The sequence below is a fragment of the Vulpes lagopus genome, chromosome 16 (assembly GCF_018345385.1).
Source record: "Vulpes lagopus strain Blue_001 chromosome 16, ASM1834538v1, whole genome shotgun sequence".
Classification (NCBI taxonomy): Eukaryota; Metazoa; Chordata; class Mammalia; order Carnivora; family Canidae; genus Vulpes; species Vulpes lagopus.
Window position 1 is genome coordinate 30,843,340 of NC_054839.1, and position 18,320 is coordinate 30,861,659.

General features: G+C 40.4%; 2 protein-coding genes across 7 annotated transcripts in view; one reads left to right on the forward strand and one right to left on the reverse strand.

Annotated features, from left to right (window-relative positions):
- Window positions 1-6,352, reverse strand: part of SCEL (sciellin) — a 296,272-nt gene extending 289,920 nt beyond the window's left edge. For 4 of the 6 annotated variants that reach the window (XM_041730844.1, XM_041730842.1, XM_041730845.1 and 1 more), the window contains exon 1: window positions 6,235-6,352. The gene's annotated coding sequence lies outside the window, so the exon portion shown is untranslated. Of the gene's footprint in view, window positions 1-6,214 lie in introns of all 6 variants that reach the window. The other 2 variants (XM_041730838.1, XM_041730841.1) reach the window with 2 other exon arrangements.
- Window positions 6,353-6,473: 121 nt separating this feature from the next.
- Window positions 6,474-18,320, forward strand: part of MYCBP2 (MYC binding protein 2) — a 262,243-nt gene continuing 250,396 nt past the window's right edge. The window contains exon 1 of the mRNA XM_041731051.1: window positions 6,474-7,062. Coding sequence (XP_041586985.1) covers window positions 6,761-7,062 — 302 coding nt within the window. The 5' untranslated portion in view covers window positions 6,474-6,760. The remainder of the gene's footprint in view (window positions 7,063-18,320) is intronic.

Genomic DNA, 18,320 nt, shown 5'->3' on the forward strand with positions numbered 1-18,320 from the left:
AAGAGCCCAAGGAAGGACAAAGGCATCTAAGGATTGATATCTGCAGGAAGCCACTATAATGCCTAGAGCTGGAGAGGCCAAAGGAGGAAATGCTATTACCAGATTCCTGGAGATTACCAGGTCCCAATGAGAACTAGTTCTACAACAAAGGTTACTTGGCTAGAATTGGATCATGGAAGGAAAAGTTGCCCAGCAGGAGTTAAATCACAGAGATGTTGCCCTAAGCAGAAAGAGAGGCTGGGGTTGGAGGTTGGGAGGCATGGTTTCTCCCCTCTTCCGACTTCGAAGCATCTGTCTTACTTCATTGGCTGAATCTAACTTGAAGCTAGCTAGCAAAGGAGCCTAGGAAATACAGTTTGCAGACTCATTCCCTTGCTGTACAGAGCAGAGCAGGGAAATGGGAGAAGAATGGACTCAAGAACAGATAAGCAAATTATTGGTACTCCATCCCACCTGCATGTAGAGGTAGACTTTAGGAATACTTGTGTGGAAGCCACAGTTTTTCTCTAGAAACAATGTTGTCTTTGCTCTACCACATAATTTCATTCCCAGTATGTGACTTCATACAGATAAGATTATTTTGACTAAACTAAGAAAATACTGTCACCAAAAATTAGGAAAGCATGAACTATTTTTCATCTATTATATGTTTTAAAAACTTAAACAGCTTCTGGCCCAGTTTGAAGCCAAACTTGATGTGATAAAAAGAGGAAAAATCTTTTTAAGATAATTATGAAGAACCAGTAAGTCAACTTATTTTTACTTTCAAAGTATAAAAGTAAAAATATTGATCAAAACAGGAAGTTGAACTAGGTGGGGCTAAGACTTTGATGTTAATTACAGATAAATTAGCAGAGAAAGTGAGCCATGGATGGTATATAATTTTTGACCCTAGAAGTATACCATAGCCATCAGCCAATTGAGAAGAAACTATAATCTGTTTTGACTATTGTGTATCAAAAATGCAACCATCATTTAGAATTCTAAAAACTCCCTGAATTTAATGAAAGTAAGCAATATGTTTTGTGAATTAACAAATCATACAAGAGCAGAGTGTTTTAGGGAAACATGTAATCTTTGGATTCTATTCTTCTTATCATATCAAGATATAGTATATCTGTATTTGTGAAAAGGACTCTGTTAAGAAACATACTTCTAAATCCAAGTATATCAAACTCAAAGTGTATAACTGTTTCTTCCTCTAGCACAAGACTGGGACATACCTCAAATAAGGGAGACCAAACATACTATTAAAAATAATAGTTATTCCTCACAGGCAGTGTGCTAAGCAAGGCCTTCATATATATTATTTAATGTAATCCTCAAAGAATTTAATAAAGTAGGTACTCTTATTAACCTCATTTTATTGATGAGAATACATAGCCTGAATGAGGGTACATTACATGTCTTTAAAATAAGATCACATCTAGTGTAATAATTTTAGAGCCATTTAGATATATCTCGATATCTGAATTAGCCAAGAACTTTCTTTTTTCTTTTTTTTTTAGATTTTATTTATTTATTTGAGAGAGAGAGGGCACAGAGTGAGAGTAGAGTGAGAGGGAGAGAGAGGGATAGGCAGATTCTCTGCCCTATATAGGGCTCCATCCTAGGACCTGAGATCACGACCTGAGCCAAAGGCAGACATTTAACCAATTGAGTCACCCAGGTGCTCCAGCCAAGAAGTATTTTAAAAATAATATATTTTGAGGAGATTTTAATGTGATAAAATTACTATTGTGTAAGAATTTCAATAGTCCATTAGGGTTTAGGGAGATATGATTTAATTATTAAACTAACCTTAGTAATACTGGCCAACTTAGTAATTTATAAGCTAGAGTGAAGTTTTTAAGGTTAAAATGCAAGGTTCTTACATTTCTCTTTCAAAGAGTTACACTTTATATGACTTTATCATTTGTGAAAGCTTTTGGTCTAAAATGCATCATAACAATAAAATTCTTAAAATATGACTTGCATTCAAATATTTATTACTAAATTTCACATACTTCAAGGAATATCTTTACATTTAGAATAATTTTTTTCAGGGCTGAAAATATCCATATACACCTCAAGCCCCCTAGCATCTAAATTTTTTATTTATAGGAAAACGTAGACATTAAATTTGTATCATTAAAAACTAATATGAATAAAAAGAAAAAAGCATAAACTCTTCAAACTCTTCACTACAAATTAGTGAATCTTCCAATGCTCTAAAAATAACATTTGTTTAAAACAAAAGGGCAAGATATCTAGGGGATCCAGTATGTAATTTTTGTTTAAAAGAATTTAAATTGTGATGTTGAACTTTTTTGTTCATTTCAGAGATTTAAATATGTACATAAAATGATTTTCATTTTAAAGTGCACATAGTCATTTTGTCAAGAATGTAGAATCATGGGTCCTTAAGGGAAGGTTATCAAAGAGTGAAATATTTATTCACTCTTCAAACTTGAGCATTTTTTTCTTCCAAATTGTTCTTAGCTACTAAGTTTGTTTTAAAATGGTCTCAGCTATCAATTTCGTTTTTAAATGTTCAATACTGTTGTACAAATTTGGGAAACAAATCCAACTCCTGACTTGACCATAGCATTTTCAGCAGTCTTGATATTCTTCATAACATACATGCTTCCTGTGTTTGTAATCTTATAGCTGTAGCACAACATTAACCTTTAAATGAAACTAACAACATCAATCATTGTCCTCTTACATACACTTTAGGGTTTCTGCCTGTTATTTACTACATCAGCACCGATGGCTTCCTTTAAAAAAAAAAAAAAGAACCACCACCAAAAAACATATCCTTAAAGATATGAAGTACAAAAAATATATAAATTCTAAGAGTTCAGAAAACTGTATTCCCAGGTTTGCAATTCAAGTAGGAAGGAGAGACAAAAATCTATGATCATATATATGAAAGATGAAGCCATAGTCTTGCACGATCGTTGAGGAGAGATGCTTTTGAGAAATGAACATGATTACCAACCACAACGACTGAAAAATACTACGCATGTGTTTCCTTTATAAAAGGGGTCAGGGCCAGGATTTGCCTTAGTGCAATGTAATATTCTTTGCGGGGCGATTGTGTCCTGAAGTGTGGTCCAGCCAATTCTGACACCCAACCCGCCCGGTACTCCCTCCACGGCCCCCACCCTCCCTGCAAACCAAAGCACACACACGCCCAGCCTGGCCAGAAGATAAAGCTAAGATGGCAGCGCGGAAAGTGCAGGAGCCGCGCTCGGTGCGGCTGGAAAAACAAAAGCAAATCCCCCTGTATTCTCTCATGCTGCATTTTCTTGAATAACAAGAGCCCCCCCCCCCCCCACCCCGCAAACACACACGCACACACACAGGCAGTGTGAAGCATGCAGTAGTAGTGCGGAGGGGACTCTTGCTTTGCACGCGGCGAGAAACCCACATCTGCCGTCTGCAGCGACGGCTCAGGTGGCCCTCGCGACTTGCCTTGGGGACCACCCACCCCTCACAGCCCCTTTGGCCGCGGAATTAAGGGTGACTCCAAACGCCCTTTCGACCCCGGTAGGCGTCCCGTTCCCCGCCAACCCCAGGGAGGCTTCCCCAGCGCGCAGCTGCCGCGGCAGGGAGCTGTAGCAGCGCCCAGGGAGCGCGCGGCGCCCAGGCGGGAAGGAGAGGTGGCGGAGGAGGAAACACGCGGCCCTGGCTACCAGTCTAGAGCGCAGCGGCCGTTGCCGCTGCCGTGGAAGGAAATGCGGCCAACCGCCACAGAAACGCCACTCTCCGCCACCTAAGTGAGCATGTGTGCGACTCCGCGCACGCCTAGTTGCGCCGCTCGATGACAACGGGTTTCCTAGGCGATTATCCAGTTCCCGGGTTTTGCGTGCACCCAGAAGGCTCAGGAAGGGGCCTGCCTGGGACTGAAACAAGTGGTGAAAACTGGAGCGAAATTCAGGGGTGGGAGGAACTCTGAGAACCATGCAGCGGATGCATCAGTACCCCCCTAGAAACTCCTGAAGCACCGTGACCCATCAAGCCACTACCTACCCCCCCCCCCCCCCCCCAACTGGAAATGCTTCTCTGGGCAGGCAATGCTCATTGCTCATTCATTCCTTCAGCCAATACCTGGTTCCCTCCCGCTTAGAGCTAGAGCCTGTGCTAGGAGCTGAGAATGATATGGGGGAACAGACACCATTCCTGTCCCCACTGAAAAGTCTAGTGCTTTGTCTTGTGTGTTACCGTTTGTCAAAAGCCATGTGCCAAGGTGGACACCCTAGATGTTTGAAGTCCTCCTACAATCTCATGCAATATTACTTTGACCGTTATTCATAGGATGAATTTGATCCAGAGACATACATACAAAAGAGCAGAGTCAGGATCTAAATTCTGGTTTGTCCGAGCCCTGTTGGCTACCTGGCTGGCTGCTCAACAGTCAAGAGCCAGGCCTGCAGCTCCTACTTATTCAGGCCTGTGACTAACTGTCCTAGTACTTCACTGCCTCTATACCTTGTCTTTGGGTTGGGGGTGAGGCTTCCTGCTCAACACTGAGGTGTGTAACTGTGCTGAAGCATCAGGACAGGAATTTAGTTTAACAAATAATTACTGGTGACCTGCTATGTGCCAGTTTCTAGACCAGGGGCTGAGGAAGACACAAAGATAAACAAGAAGCTCTTGTTTGTGAGCTCATAGTTGAGGAAACTAGTATAAGACCTGTTTTAACAGGGCTACTCCTAGTGCTAAAAGATACCATGACTTCCCATTGCCAGTCATTTGTACCCCCATGTTTTCATTATTTCATTTGTAGCTATCTTTTTGTTTTTAAATCAAAATGACATCCATATATTAAAGCCCCAGGTAAAAGGCACTGCCTCAGCACTCTCTCCCCACAAAAAGCTAGAATTAATTCATGTCCCCACTCCTTGTTTATATTTTTCAAAACACTAAACAAGGGTTTTTTTTTTTTTTTGAAAGATATTTATGGAAAGCATAGACTTAAGAGCTAGTAAGTAGAGGGGTGCTTGGGTAGCTCAGTCAGTGGAGCATGGACTCATTCTTTTGGCTTCAAGGGTCCTGGGATAGAGCCCATCCCTCCCCTGTAGGGCTCAGGCTGAACAGGGAATGGGCTAGAAGATTCCCTCTGCCCTCCCTCTCTCCTCCCTTGAATACAAGCAAGTGCATGTGGGCTCTCTTGTGCTCTCTCTCAAATAAATAAATAAATAAATAAATAAATAAATAAATAAATCTTTTTATTTTATTCATGATTTTATCTTACTTATTTTTTTAGGTTTCATTTATTCATGAGAGACACAGACACAGGCCAAGGGCGAAGCAGGCTCCACACGGGGAGCCCCACGTGGGATCCAATCCCGAGTCTCCTGGATCACACCCTGGGCTGAAGGTGGCACTAAACCGCTGAGCCACTGGGGCTGCCTAATAAATCTTTTTAAAGAAAGTTAGTAAGTAGATAGAGAAAATACTACTGGGATGACAGGACGAGGAAACGATTTTTGTCAGGAGTATAAATTAGGCAAACTCTTCAAATTGAGAGTCAAGTAGAAAAACACTTAGGAATCAGGGTTTCTTGGCACATGCATTTCTAGAGCACCTACTTCTAAGCGGTTAGTAGAATGGCTTGGCACAAGGGACTCAGCAAATGTTACATTTTAATAGATAAAAGGATAAGATCTTTGGTAGATAATGACATTTTCAGATGTTGCACACAGTCACAATTAACAGCTTCAGGTCATTTTCAAGAATTACCTCTAGTAATGTTAAGTCTGGGCAGAAAAAGATAAGCCATTAAGTGGCCGCTGTCAAGAGATAAGAATGCGCTCTAAGGGGTCAGGTAATATGTAAGGAAAGTACTACTGCATTAAGGTTTAGCTCTGATGTCAATGTTGAGAATAAGAATTTAGGAATGTGAATGATCTGTGAATTCTTCTGTCTTATCTGTGAATTCTACTTTCAGAATGCACTAGCTTACTACCTGTTTTTCGAGGTAAAAACCATTTTAATCCTAATGATAAAAAATCCAAAATAAAATCACCAGAGAGATACTAATTTGGCTGGCCTTCTCTGCCTTTGATTCTAAAGTAACCAGCGCTGTTCCCAGTGCATCTTCACGCTGGCAGCACACATTTTGAGAAAAAGTAGCCGAAAAATGCATAACACTCATTTTCTGACAGGGGGGCCGGGGGGGGCGGGGGGGACACACATTCCCTCTCTCAGGTCCAAGTTCTCTCACCTGGAGGGGAACCCCATTACCTGAAGCCAAGAGCCTGTAGCTGAGTCCTCTCAGCACTTTCCTTACTCTTCCTCAGGCTGCCAGTAAAACCCGGAGAAGCGGATTTCTTTCGGACTCGGCACAACTCAAACACCCCACACCCAAAGGCCTGAGGCGGAGGGAGTGGTGGCGAGGGGGGGAGGGGAGGGAGAGGGGTTGGGGTTACTGAGCATGTGCGAGGAGTGGCGCATGCCCAGTGCGGCCGGCAGCTTCCCATTGCGGGTAGCCCCGGCGGTGGCGGCGGCGGCAGAGGCGGCAGCGGCGGCACCGCCTCCTCCTCACACTCCCGAGGTGGCGGGGTTAGATGAGCGGCCCCAGTAGCGGCGAGGACGGCGCAGGGGGGAGAAGGAGAAGACGGAGGAGAAGGAGGAGGACGCTGTCTTTGTAGTCTCCTGCCGCGGGAGCGAGAGGCCGCCGCCGGAGCCGTCGTCGTCGGAAAAGGGCTGTGTGTGCGCGCGCGTGTCTGCTTGCCCGGCCCGCAGGGACGAGGCGGCGGCGGCGGCGAGGATGATGATGTGCTCGGCGACCGCCTCCCCCGCCGCCGCCTCCTCGGGGCCCGGCGGGGACGGCTTCTTCCCAGCCGTCACCTTCTCTTCCTCCCCGGCGCCGGGGGCGCTGTTCATGCCGGTTCCCGAGGGTTCCGTGGCTACCGCGGGGCTGGGGCTGGGGCTGCCGGCCGCGGACTCCCGGGGTCACTACCAGCTGCTGCTGTCAGGCCGGGCCCTGGCCGACCGCTACCGGAGGATTTACACAGCTGCGCTCAGTGACAGGGACCAGGGGGGCAGCAGCGCCGGACACCCAGCCTCCAGGTGCGTCTCCGGTGGCCTTCTCGAGCCACGCCGCATGTGTGTGCGTGCATGCGCGTGTATGCATGTAGAAGAGCATGCATGTGTGCCTGCGTACCCGTTTACCCGAGCGCTTGGCGCTTGGGTGGTGGAAGCACTTCACTGAGAGAGGAGGGTGCGGTGGCAACAATTTCTGCCCAGTGCGTGTGACTGTCTTTGTAGGGGGTCAGCGAGAGTGGGAGGGAGGTAAGCATGTGATGTTAGAAAAGGTGATGGTGCCGGTCGGTTATGACACGTGTGTGTGTGTGTGTGTGTGTGTGTGTATTGTTGAGGAAGGAGGAGGGAATCGGTAGAGGGCGAGAAGGCATTGCACGGAGAGAATTTCCAAGAGCGGTGAGGGAAGTGGCGTTTCCAGTATCTCTGCCGCAATGGTATTTGCACGTATCTTATCCCTCGCCGCTGCCCCCCCCCCCCCCGCCAAGATATTCCATCCTCCACTTTCCACCTCCCTTAAAAAAAAATCTGCCTTTCACTAAGGGGAGCAGTGGTATAGGTTAAGGGTAGTGTTATATATATATATGTATATATATATAGTTTTAGATAATCATGCTGTTGTATAAAGCATGGAGTTTTAAAGAGATTTATGCAAAGGAGATGCAGATGGAGATTTATGTGGATGTGAAAGGTGCCTGATGGAGATTTTTAGGGCTGTACTTTGATAACTGGACCTTTTGGTATTCTGGAGATGTGATTGCAGCTGCACTTGTGTTCTGACGTCCTATCAGCCATTTCCCTTTATCTTATGTTCTGTTTCCTCTGTCACTTATAGGCTTTAGGGTATTGGGGGCCTACGGGGTTTTGTGGGGAAAGGGGGAAAGCTATAGAACTTCGAAATATGACTGCTTATACAGTGTTTAGCTGCCACCAACTAGAAAATTTGAGTAGCTCCTACATCTCTTCCTAGGCTCCCTGCATCTTCATCTTTCTTGATGTAGATTTTAAATCACTTTCATTTTCTTTTTCTTAAAATGTGGGTGTCTTTTTGCTGAGGGCTGTCCTATTGTTTTCTTTTCCATGTCCTCACATGCCACATACCCTGAAGGATGATGACTGACTTGTTTCACCAGCTTGGCTTTGACAGTGGTAATTGGGAGTTGGCTTCATCTTTTTTTTTTTTTTCCTCACAGCTTCTTGCAACACATGGGGAAAGCATAGTAGTATTTTGTCAAATAAGCTACAGAGCTTACTGTATTTATTGAATGTGCAGTGTCTTAGGCAATAACAAGATGTCCTTTCATTATGAAAGGGACTAGGCTGTTAAGTCAGGTATTTGTAGTTTACCATTGTGTACTAGGGCTCTTATCTATTGCAGAATTGTGAAGATGGAGCTTTGTTCACACTTTTTCTGGGTAAACCAGTCTTCTCATGTCTTAATTGTTTACAGGATTGAGCAGTTTATCGTATGGATATAAACATATGTAACTACCTTTTGCTATCTAAACTGAAGACCACAATGACACAAATCTATTTCTTGATCATATTTTTGAAAACAGCACAAAACCTCAATGGACAGTTTGCTCTGATAGGTATAATTTTGAGCTTTGAGTCTGAATTATGTCACTCTAGGTACATTTTTACAAACCTCCCTCAAAGAATTTATTTTGTATGTTGTTCCAGACTTCTAATTTGTGACTGAAATTCCTATTTTAACTTTCTACTAGTATACTTGTGTAATAATACAATTTTGTGTATCTAGAACCATATTAGCAGTTTTAGACAAAATTAATATAGATTAATTGCATATATGGCATTTATTAGTGATTTTTGATCATTGATCCATTTTTGTACAAACTGTCAATTACAATTAATGGAAGAATTAGTTGAAATATTTCAAAAAGTAGTCATGGAAACCAGGCTTAAGTTGTGTAATATTGCCTTCTAGTGCTTATTCAGAACATTATTGCTTATTTTAGTTCACATTATTTTATCTAAGTGAGCTGCTTAATCCTTTATTGAGGATTTGCATAAGAATTCAATCACATTTTTGTTAAATATGACTGGGCAAGTGGAACTAGGATTTAGGTTGTGAATGAATGGTATAATTATTTGAATAGGGACACTAGAAGATGAAATATTTCAGAGACATAGAATGGAGCAAGAGCAGAGTATGAAGCCCTAGTGAGCTTCAAATTTAAAGATGTGAGAGAAAAAAAATAAAAGAAGTGAGAGAAAGGAGACAGTGAAGAAAGCTGAAAAGATGAAAAAATTAAGACAGCTGTGAGACCGTGGCACCTCTGGTCTTAAGAAAGATTGAAAGTCTTCAGTGTTAAATCCTTAAAAAAAGTGAAAGCACTTTCCAGGTCACTGATAACTTTTAAGGAAGTGGTCATAGAGAGATATGAGGAGTCTTTGAGAGATGTTGGTGGTAACAGGGAATTGCAGAGTTGAGGGAAGGATATTCAAATATGGGAGAGTGGGTGGGAAATTATCAGTAAGTGGAGGAGGAGAAATTAAAGAAGTGAGCGAGGGTTTAATTAATAGAGAGAGGTCAAAGAAGTCCCTGACTCAGGGACAGGTTTAAGATGTCAAGTGGAGAAGTTAGCAGTTTAAAAAAATTAAAGGCTAATTTTCCTTTATTATAGAAAGGGAGGAGTTAAGTATTTATAAAGACAAGAGTTTATGGAGGATAAGAACTGAATCCTATTCATTCTCGTAATCTCAACGTATAGCACAAATTTTGGCATCCATTTTGTGAAATACCGAGTGTCTGTTGTGTATCAGGCTCTGTTTTATGTGCTGAAGATGTACCAGTGAGCAAAATAGATGAGGTCTCTACTCTCTTGGAACTTCTACTCTAGTGGGGACAAATAAATAACTGGTAGTTTCAGGTATTGATAAGTAACTATAAAAGAATTTGATTTCATGTGATAGATGATTTATAGTGGGGAGCTATATTAAGGTATTTAGGACAGGTCTCAAGATTTAAGTTGAATCTGAATCATAGTGGTGGTAAGGCAGATCTAGAGGAAGAGTGTTTTAGGAAATTATAAAGGCTCTGAGATGGGAACAAGGTTGTGTTCAAGTAACAAAAATAAGGCAAATGAGTTATGTCAGTGTTGAATGAATTAATTACTATGGATTATATATATATATTTTTAAAGATTTTATTTATTTATTCTTGAGAGATAGAAGGAGAGACAGAGCCAGAGACACAGGCAGAGACAGAGCCAGAGACACAGGCAGAGGGAGAAGCAGGCTCCATGCACCGGGAGCCCGACGTGGGATTCGATCCCGGGTCTCCAGGATCGCGCCCTGGGCCAAAGGCAGGCGCCAAACCGCTGCGCCACCCAGGGATCCCCTATGGATTATATTTTACATGTCCTGTGGGGTAGTTGAGGGATAGAAGCCTAATGGAGTCAGTGACTTTGATAGCATTTTAGTGAAGTGGTTAAGCGCTTGGACTCTGAAGCTAGGTTGGTTTTAAATTCTGGCTCTACCACTTTTTAGCTGTGTGACCTTGGGCATATAATATATTTGTTTCAAATTTAAAAAAATTTTATTGTAATATAATTGGCATATAACATTGTTAATTTTAGGTGTATCACATAATAATTCCATTTTGGTATATATTGTGAAGTGATCACCATAATAAGCATAAACATTTATCAGTTCCTTTTTTTTTTCTTGTGATGAGAACTCTCACAAGATTTACTTTCAGCAACTTTCAGATATATATTATTAATGATAGTCACCGTGCTGTACATTTTTTTAAAAAGATTTTATTTATTCATGAGAGACACACACACACACACACACACACACACACACAGAGGCAGAGACACAGGCGGAGGGAGAAGCAGGCTCCATGCAAGGAGCCCGATATGGGACTTGATCCCAGGTCTCCAGGATCACGCCCTGAGCCGAAGGCGGGCACCAAATGGTATGGTATTTGTTTTTGTATGACTTATTTTACTGAGGGTAATGCCCTCAAGATTCATCTACAGTGTTGTAAATGGCAAGATTTCTTTTTTCATGGCTGAATAATATTCCACTGTGTGTGTGGGATGTGTGTGTGTGTATGTGGCATGTGTATGTTTGTATGTATATGTGTATATATATATGTATGTACATACATACCACATATCCTTTATCATTCATCCATTGATGGACACTTAGTTTACTTCCATGTCTTGGCTATTGTGAATAATGCTGCAACAAACATGGAGTACAGTTTTTGGGTTAGTGTTTTCATTTCCTTTGGATAAATACCCTGAAGTGGAATTGCTGGATCATATGATCGCTCTATTTTTTAATTTTTGAGGAACCTTCATACAGTTTTCCATAATGGCTGTACCAAATTACATTTCTATCAACAGTGCATAGGGTTCCCTTTTCTCTACATCTTTGCCAATACTTATTATTTTTTATCTTTTTGATTATAGCCATTTTAATAGTTGTGAGGTAATCATCTCATTGTGGTTTTGATTCACATTTCCCTAATGATTGGTGATAATGAATATCTTTTCATGTGCCTGTTGGCCGTCTGTGTGTGTCTTTGGAAAAATGTCTTTTCAGGTCCTCTGTCCGTTAAAAACGGACAATTCAATTAATAAACTGAATGATTATTATCATTTGTTTCTGCTGTTGTATGAGTTCCTTATATATTATGAATATTAACCTCTTATCAGATAGGTGGTTTGCAAATATTTTCTCGCATTTTGTAGTTTGCCTTTTCATTTTATTGATAGTTTCCTTTGCTGTCCAGAAGCTTTTTATTGTGATGTAGTCCCATTTGTTTATTTTGCTTATACATAGACTGGGGATAATGATAATGAGAACTGCTTTGTAGATTAAATGAATCCATATATGTAAAGTGTTTGGCACATTAAGTGCTATTAAATATTACTGATTTCTTTTGAGAGTGAAGGGGCAGATGGAGTTTGAGGAATTAAAGAAGAGGCAAAGATCATGTCTTACTCTTATTTTTGGTTTCAGTGATTGTAATGAATGTGAAAAGAATGATTTCATTTATTCATCGACTCACTAAGTATATTTTTGAATGAATGAACCAGTCAAAATTAGGACATTAACTTGGGGAAAGAGGGAGGATTGGAAATTAGTAAAGGAATGTTTGATCAAGTCTAAGTGAGAATGGCAGAATAGCATCGCATTTGAGAAGAACTATATAGCACAATGGCTAAATCTGCCTTAGAAGCAGACCTCCTGAGTTCAAATCCCAGTTCTACCTTTCTCTATCTAAGTTGGGCAAATTAATTAGCATTTCTTTGTCTGTTTCTTTACCTGTAACCTTATAGGGTTATTAAAAGGACATTGTTGCCTATGCAGGGTAAGTACTAAATGTCAGCTGCTGCTGCTATTATTATTAAAATTATATATATAAAATTTCAGTCAGCATAATATTTTTAAGTTTTCCTACTCAACAACAAAATGAGAAAAACTGTTGGTTGAGTTAGTTCAAGATTAAAATGTGATCGGAGACAAAAGAAAAAAAAGAAAGTGAAAGTTTTTGATGACATTGATCTTTTGGTAAAAAGGAAAGTGGTGCCAAGGAGGGAACTGATAGACTGGGAGATAAAGAGGACTCAGGGGCTGTGGGTTGAAGTGGTAGAAGAGCAAAATGGAAGCAATAGAGGAGATTATGGTTAAAATGGGGAGTTGCTTTTCTTCTCTAAGCTAAACCCACTTAGTTCCTTCAGCTGCTTTATCTCAGATGCATGGGATTTTGGTTTTAAGAGGTTAAGTAGCCAGTTAATCCAACAAAGGTTCAGGGATTATTCCTTGGTGCTAACCATTGGCCCTATAAAGATTTATAAAACATAGTTTCTGTATTTGAGTTTATTGTTTGGGAAATGGTGAAAAATACAAAGGCAAGTACTTAGAAAAGTGTTAAAGGAATTGGTATTCTGGGTTGGCATGAAAGCATGAGTAAAAGGCAAGAAAGCACAGTTTGTGTGCAGGTAATGGTAAGACTTCTGTTAGAGGGATCTTGTAGGTGTTATGAGGGAGAGTAGTGGGAGTTCATTCTGGAGAGGGAGGCTTTAGAGAGGGTAAGGTAGCTTGAACACTAAGGTAAAAATTAGATTTTATTCAGTAGACATTGATGGTTTTGAGCTATAAAGAGACATTGTAGGAGTATTTTAGTAAGTGATGTGGGATTGAGAAATTAGGTTTTATTGGGAAATTAGAATTTATATATCTATATTTGTGATTAGGTAATACTTTGTTTCATATAGCTCTTCTATATGGGATTGGGAAATTAGAATTTATATATCTATATTTGTGATTAGGTAATAATTTGTTTCATATAGCTCTTTTATCTATGGAATCCTATATAAACACATTTTAAGGCAAAAACTGCTTTGTTGTTATATTGGTAGGTAGAAATGAAATAAATTAGTCCTAGCTCAAGATAAGAGAAAATCTTGTGTTTAGGCTTAAAAATGAAAATATTAATATAAAAATACTTCTGTATTTTTAAGATATTTGTTTTAAAATTCAACAGAATAGTCAGAATACTCTTCTTAAGAAATTTTAAAAAATTAAGGTTTTCTTGGAGTTGAGTCAGGTTTTTCAAGGTTTAATTTACATACAATAAAATTCACCCTTTTAAAATGTTCATTTGAAGGGTCTTAGAACCATCACCACAGTCAAGTATAGAATATGTCCATCCCCCATAAAAGTTTTTATAGATAATTCCCTCCTGCCCCTAGCCCCTGACCACCATAGATCAATTTTTTTGTCATTAATATTTTACCTTTTGTAGAATGTCTTATAAATCTAGTTCTTTGAGGGCAGGACCCCAGATACTGTTAGTCTTCAAGTCTTCTATCCCTGTATTTCCTGTAAATGAGAGGATTTAAAGCTTCGTTAGGTTTGGGTTAAACAGTTTTTAGCAAGAATATTTTGTATATAGTGCTAAATACTGCATATTGCATCCCATCCAGATGTTTTCAGGTTGTGTCACTGTTTAATAATGCTCAGTCTAATTACTTGGGTAGGATGGTACCCACTAGATCTCTCCTGTAAATGTTTCCTTTTTTATGTGCAATAAGCAGGTAATTATGGGTCATAACTTTGGTATGCTGTGAATATCTTTCACCTAATGATATCAATCCTTTTATAATCCTTGTCTGAATCAGTTACTTCATTAAGGGTTTCAAAATGATGATTTTTATAAATCTGTTATTTTTTCTGTATTTATTAGCTGGTGCTCTTCTGCAAAGAGTTGTTTTCTCTCATCAACTGGTGATGAACTGTGATCCTCCTAGGAAGGCAGTGTAAATGCTTAATTCTCTCTCCTCATTAACCAAATTAGTGTGATACTCCAGTATTGGTGTCATGGGTGCTTGGTTCACTACCCAGATCCCTCTGTTTAGGTACAACTTCCCCTAGCTTTTGGGAATACTGGCAGCTAAAACTGATTGCAGCTAAGTCCCTTTCCAGGCATTCCCTAGGCCAACAGGACTGCTTCCCTCAAAGTCATGCCTCTTCTTCAGAGTCAACCTACATTCAATGCCTATTCTCTTTAGGAATACATATGTCTCGCCCTTTTACCCTAGGGCAGGACAACCTTGAATAAGTTACACTCTTAACACCAGAGCTCCACATGGGATTGACTGAGTCCTTCCCGTGACTCCCATTACAGTTCAGCTCATTCCTCTCTTCTGTCTTAACTTCCTTCATCTCCCATAGTTGTTGGTTCAGGGTTTACACAGGTAAACTTCTCTGTGCAGATCTCCATTTCAGAGTCTATTTCCTGGGGAGCCTTACCTAAAACGGTTGTGGTGCCAGGAGTGGTCCTGAGGAAGTAGACTTTAAAATGGGATTTTGGAGCTGGATTATCTGCTGGCTGGCTGGCTGGCACAGTGAAAACCCCACTTTGACTTGTAGATGGAGTCATGATACTAATAACCCGTGGCATACACTGTGGCTGTGCATTTGTTAAAACTTTCAGTAGTGGTGAATTGGAATTAAATTCCTGTAGAAGGGAATACACTGATGGGTACAAATATTTTAAGCTTGTGAGAGGTTCAGGGAAGTTATTACTTATAAGGCTAGTGTAATCAGATGGTTGCGGTTGAGTGATGTTGATAGACTGGAAAAAGACAAAGGCTGAAAGTAATTGGGGGCAAAATGAGAAAGCTAGGTGATTTCTTCAACATTTTGTAAAGAAACTCATCTGCAGTAGGAGGAAAGAAGAAGCCACGGATTAGGCACAAGACTTAATTTTAAGAATAACTAAACTCCAAGGTGGTTTGAATTCTCAGCAAGTCTTCTATGCCAGTCTGCTTTGGTTAGAAACGAATGAGACTCCAGCTCTTTGGATGGGACATCTGAGTTGATACACTTGAAAATCTTGAAACCCCAAATTCCCCAAGCTCTTTGGGTCTACAAGAGTGGCCTTTTTATCCTAGCTAGAGGGTAGATGCATGAAGACTATGCTGCCCTTACTACCCCTATCTCTTCTCTCCCCTACTGACTATTATCAAACCAATAACTAGAGTTAGGTCACAACAAAACCTACTGGGAGGTGCTAGGCCCCCTAAGGGAAGAATGGGAGTGCGTGTGCATGGGTTCACCCATGCATGTGCTGAATCCCAAAGTGTGCCCTGAGATACCCTGAAACACCGCAGCAGACTCACAGAAATACGATTGGATATTTGAGAATTTCAAAGGAAACACTTCAGCATCTGTCACAAACAACTAGCTAGAGGCAGTTTGATACTAGATCATGCTAACATTCCTTTTGATGATGTCATATATTTTTGAAGTTGAATTTTTGGTAGTTGCTGTGATATAAATAAAGCACTGACAGAAATTACTGTGAAATGAGAAGGGAGGTTGACATGTTCAATCTGATTCCAATATTGAGAAGTTGTGCACTGTCTAGCATTGTACATGTCCAATTATTAAGCAATTATGGTCATAAATATTTTTCAATTTACACATTATTTTTCTTTTTTTAAGATTTTATGTATTTATTCACAAGAGACACAGAGAGAGAGAGAGAGAGAGGCAGAGACACAGGCAGAGGGAGAAGCAGACTCCATGCAGGGAGCCCGAAGTGGGACTCAATCCCAGGACTCCAGGATCACGCCCTGGGCTGAAGGCGGTGCTAAACTGCTGAGCCACCTGGGCAGCCCAACACATTTTTTCAAATGATTGAGTTGTCAGGACAGAATTCTTATTAATTATTTAGATCTGAATAGTTAGTAAACGCTACTGTTAGGTATTTCTTTTGGCTTACAAGCATTATGGAAAAATTACCGGTGATAGCTATGCAAGGACCCAATAACAGACTTCTACTTACCAGTACTTATCTAGCAACTGAATTGCTGAATGTCTTGTCTAAGTAGGGAGACTAATCATCTTTCACAGAGACCATGAATCATTTTGATGGGATTTGACACATATTTTTAAGTATGAGTTTGTTTTTACAGTTTGCAGAGTCTCAACCATTCATTGCCACTATTTGAGGGCTTACAGAGCTTTTGATCTATCACTATACAATCACGCATAACATTGTTTCAGAGTACGGGCTCCCTTTTTAGTAAAGGAGGACTCATGGGTTCCATTTGTCACATCATGCACCACATTGCACAGAAGTTTCTGACCTGATAGAGCAGCAAAACAGTCTTTTGATGGCACAACTAAGGATGATTCCCTGCAGTTTGGACATTATACCCTGAAAGGATGAGGTTCTGTCCTCCAGGGTTCCCAGTAGGAAGGACATATGGAAATAGGGCTGGTTCCACTTAGCACCACTGGCAAATATATACTTCTCACCTCTGTAGCTAAGCACTGGAGATTAAAAGGCCCTGGTTTTCAGAAGAGAAACATTTCCAACAGAAGACACTATGGAGTCCTGTTAAACTTTAGGGCACAGCTACCTCTGGGACCTGACACTCCTTTTCCAGGGAGAGGAGTCACCATTTTGACAGGGCTGACATACCAGATGATTAGGAGGAGATAGGGCTGCTGTTACATGAGGAAGCATGGGGGTTTGGCACACACATTCTCTACCAGGTATCTCTTGGTACTTCCTTTCCAGTTGTGATGTTAAATGGGCACAAGAAGACCTGATTACCTCACAAGATCTGCTACCTGGACCAGCAGAAATGCTAAGTCAAAGATGAAGGGAATCTAGAATAACTAGCAGACAACAGGTTATAACCAAGTTTTGGACTTGAAACCATCTGAAACCGGTGGTGGGGGGTTGTAGTTTGTTCTACTTTACTTCCCTGGGGAAGTTTCTCCAGGAAATAAGGACCCACCAGAATTCTGGAGGAGATTTTCCAGAATGTATATGAAGCAAATGAATCCTAGTAGTGTAATAGATGGACTGTAGTGAATGCCATGGATTAATTTTAATAGTAATTTTGTAGATTCTCTGGGAATCATTATTCTTTCTGATTTTCAGAAATCAGAAGTGCCCCTTCCCCGTTTTGCACCCCCAGCTTTTATTCCTGTGGCAAAACTTCCATAACAATACTGAATTGATGAAAGTTGCATCTTTCCTAGTTCTTTAATCTGAGGAAGAAACCATTACAAATCAGTCTTTAGTCTTTCAATATTACGATATTAGCTGTGGGTGTTTTGATTGACTTTCCAATTTGAAGTTCTTTAATATTCCTACATTGCTGATAATGTTTATCATTAGTGTGCATTGAATTTTGGCAGAGATCTTTTCTGCATTTTTTGAAATGATTATATATTAAGAAAAAAGGAAAAATTAAATTAATTTTTGAAAGTTAAGTCAACCTTGCATTCCTGGAATGAAACTTCATATGTAATATATTATTGAATTTGATTTGCTAATATTTTGTTAAGAATTTTTGGATGTACATATATGAAGGATATTTGTTAATGTATATGTCAGGTTTTAGTATTACATGTGTTCTGATCTCATAAAATTATTTGGACAATAATCTTTTTTCTGTATTTTTAAAAAGTTTCCATGAAATTGGTCTCATTTCTTCTTAAATATTTGATAGAATTCATCAGGGACAACATCTGATCCTGGAATTATCTTTTGGTAATGCTTTTGGCAAATTTAGTTTCTTTTTTTTTTTTTTAAAGATTTTATTTATTTATTCATGAGATACACAGAGTGAGGGAGAGAGAGGCAGAGGCACAGGCAGAGGGAGAAGCAGTCTCCATGCAGGGAGCCCAACGTGGGACTTGATCCCGGAACTCCAGGATCATGCCCTGGGCTGAAGCCAGGCACTAAATTTACCCTGAGCCACCCAGGGATCCTCGAC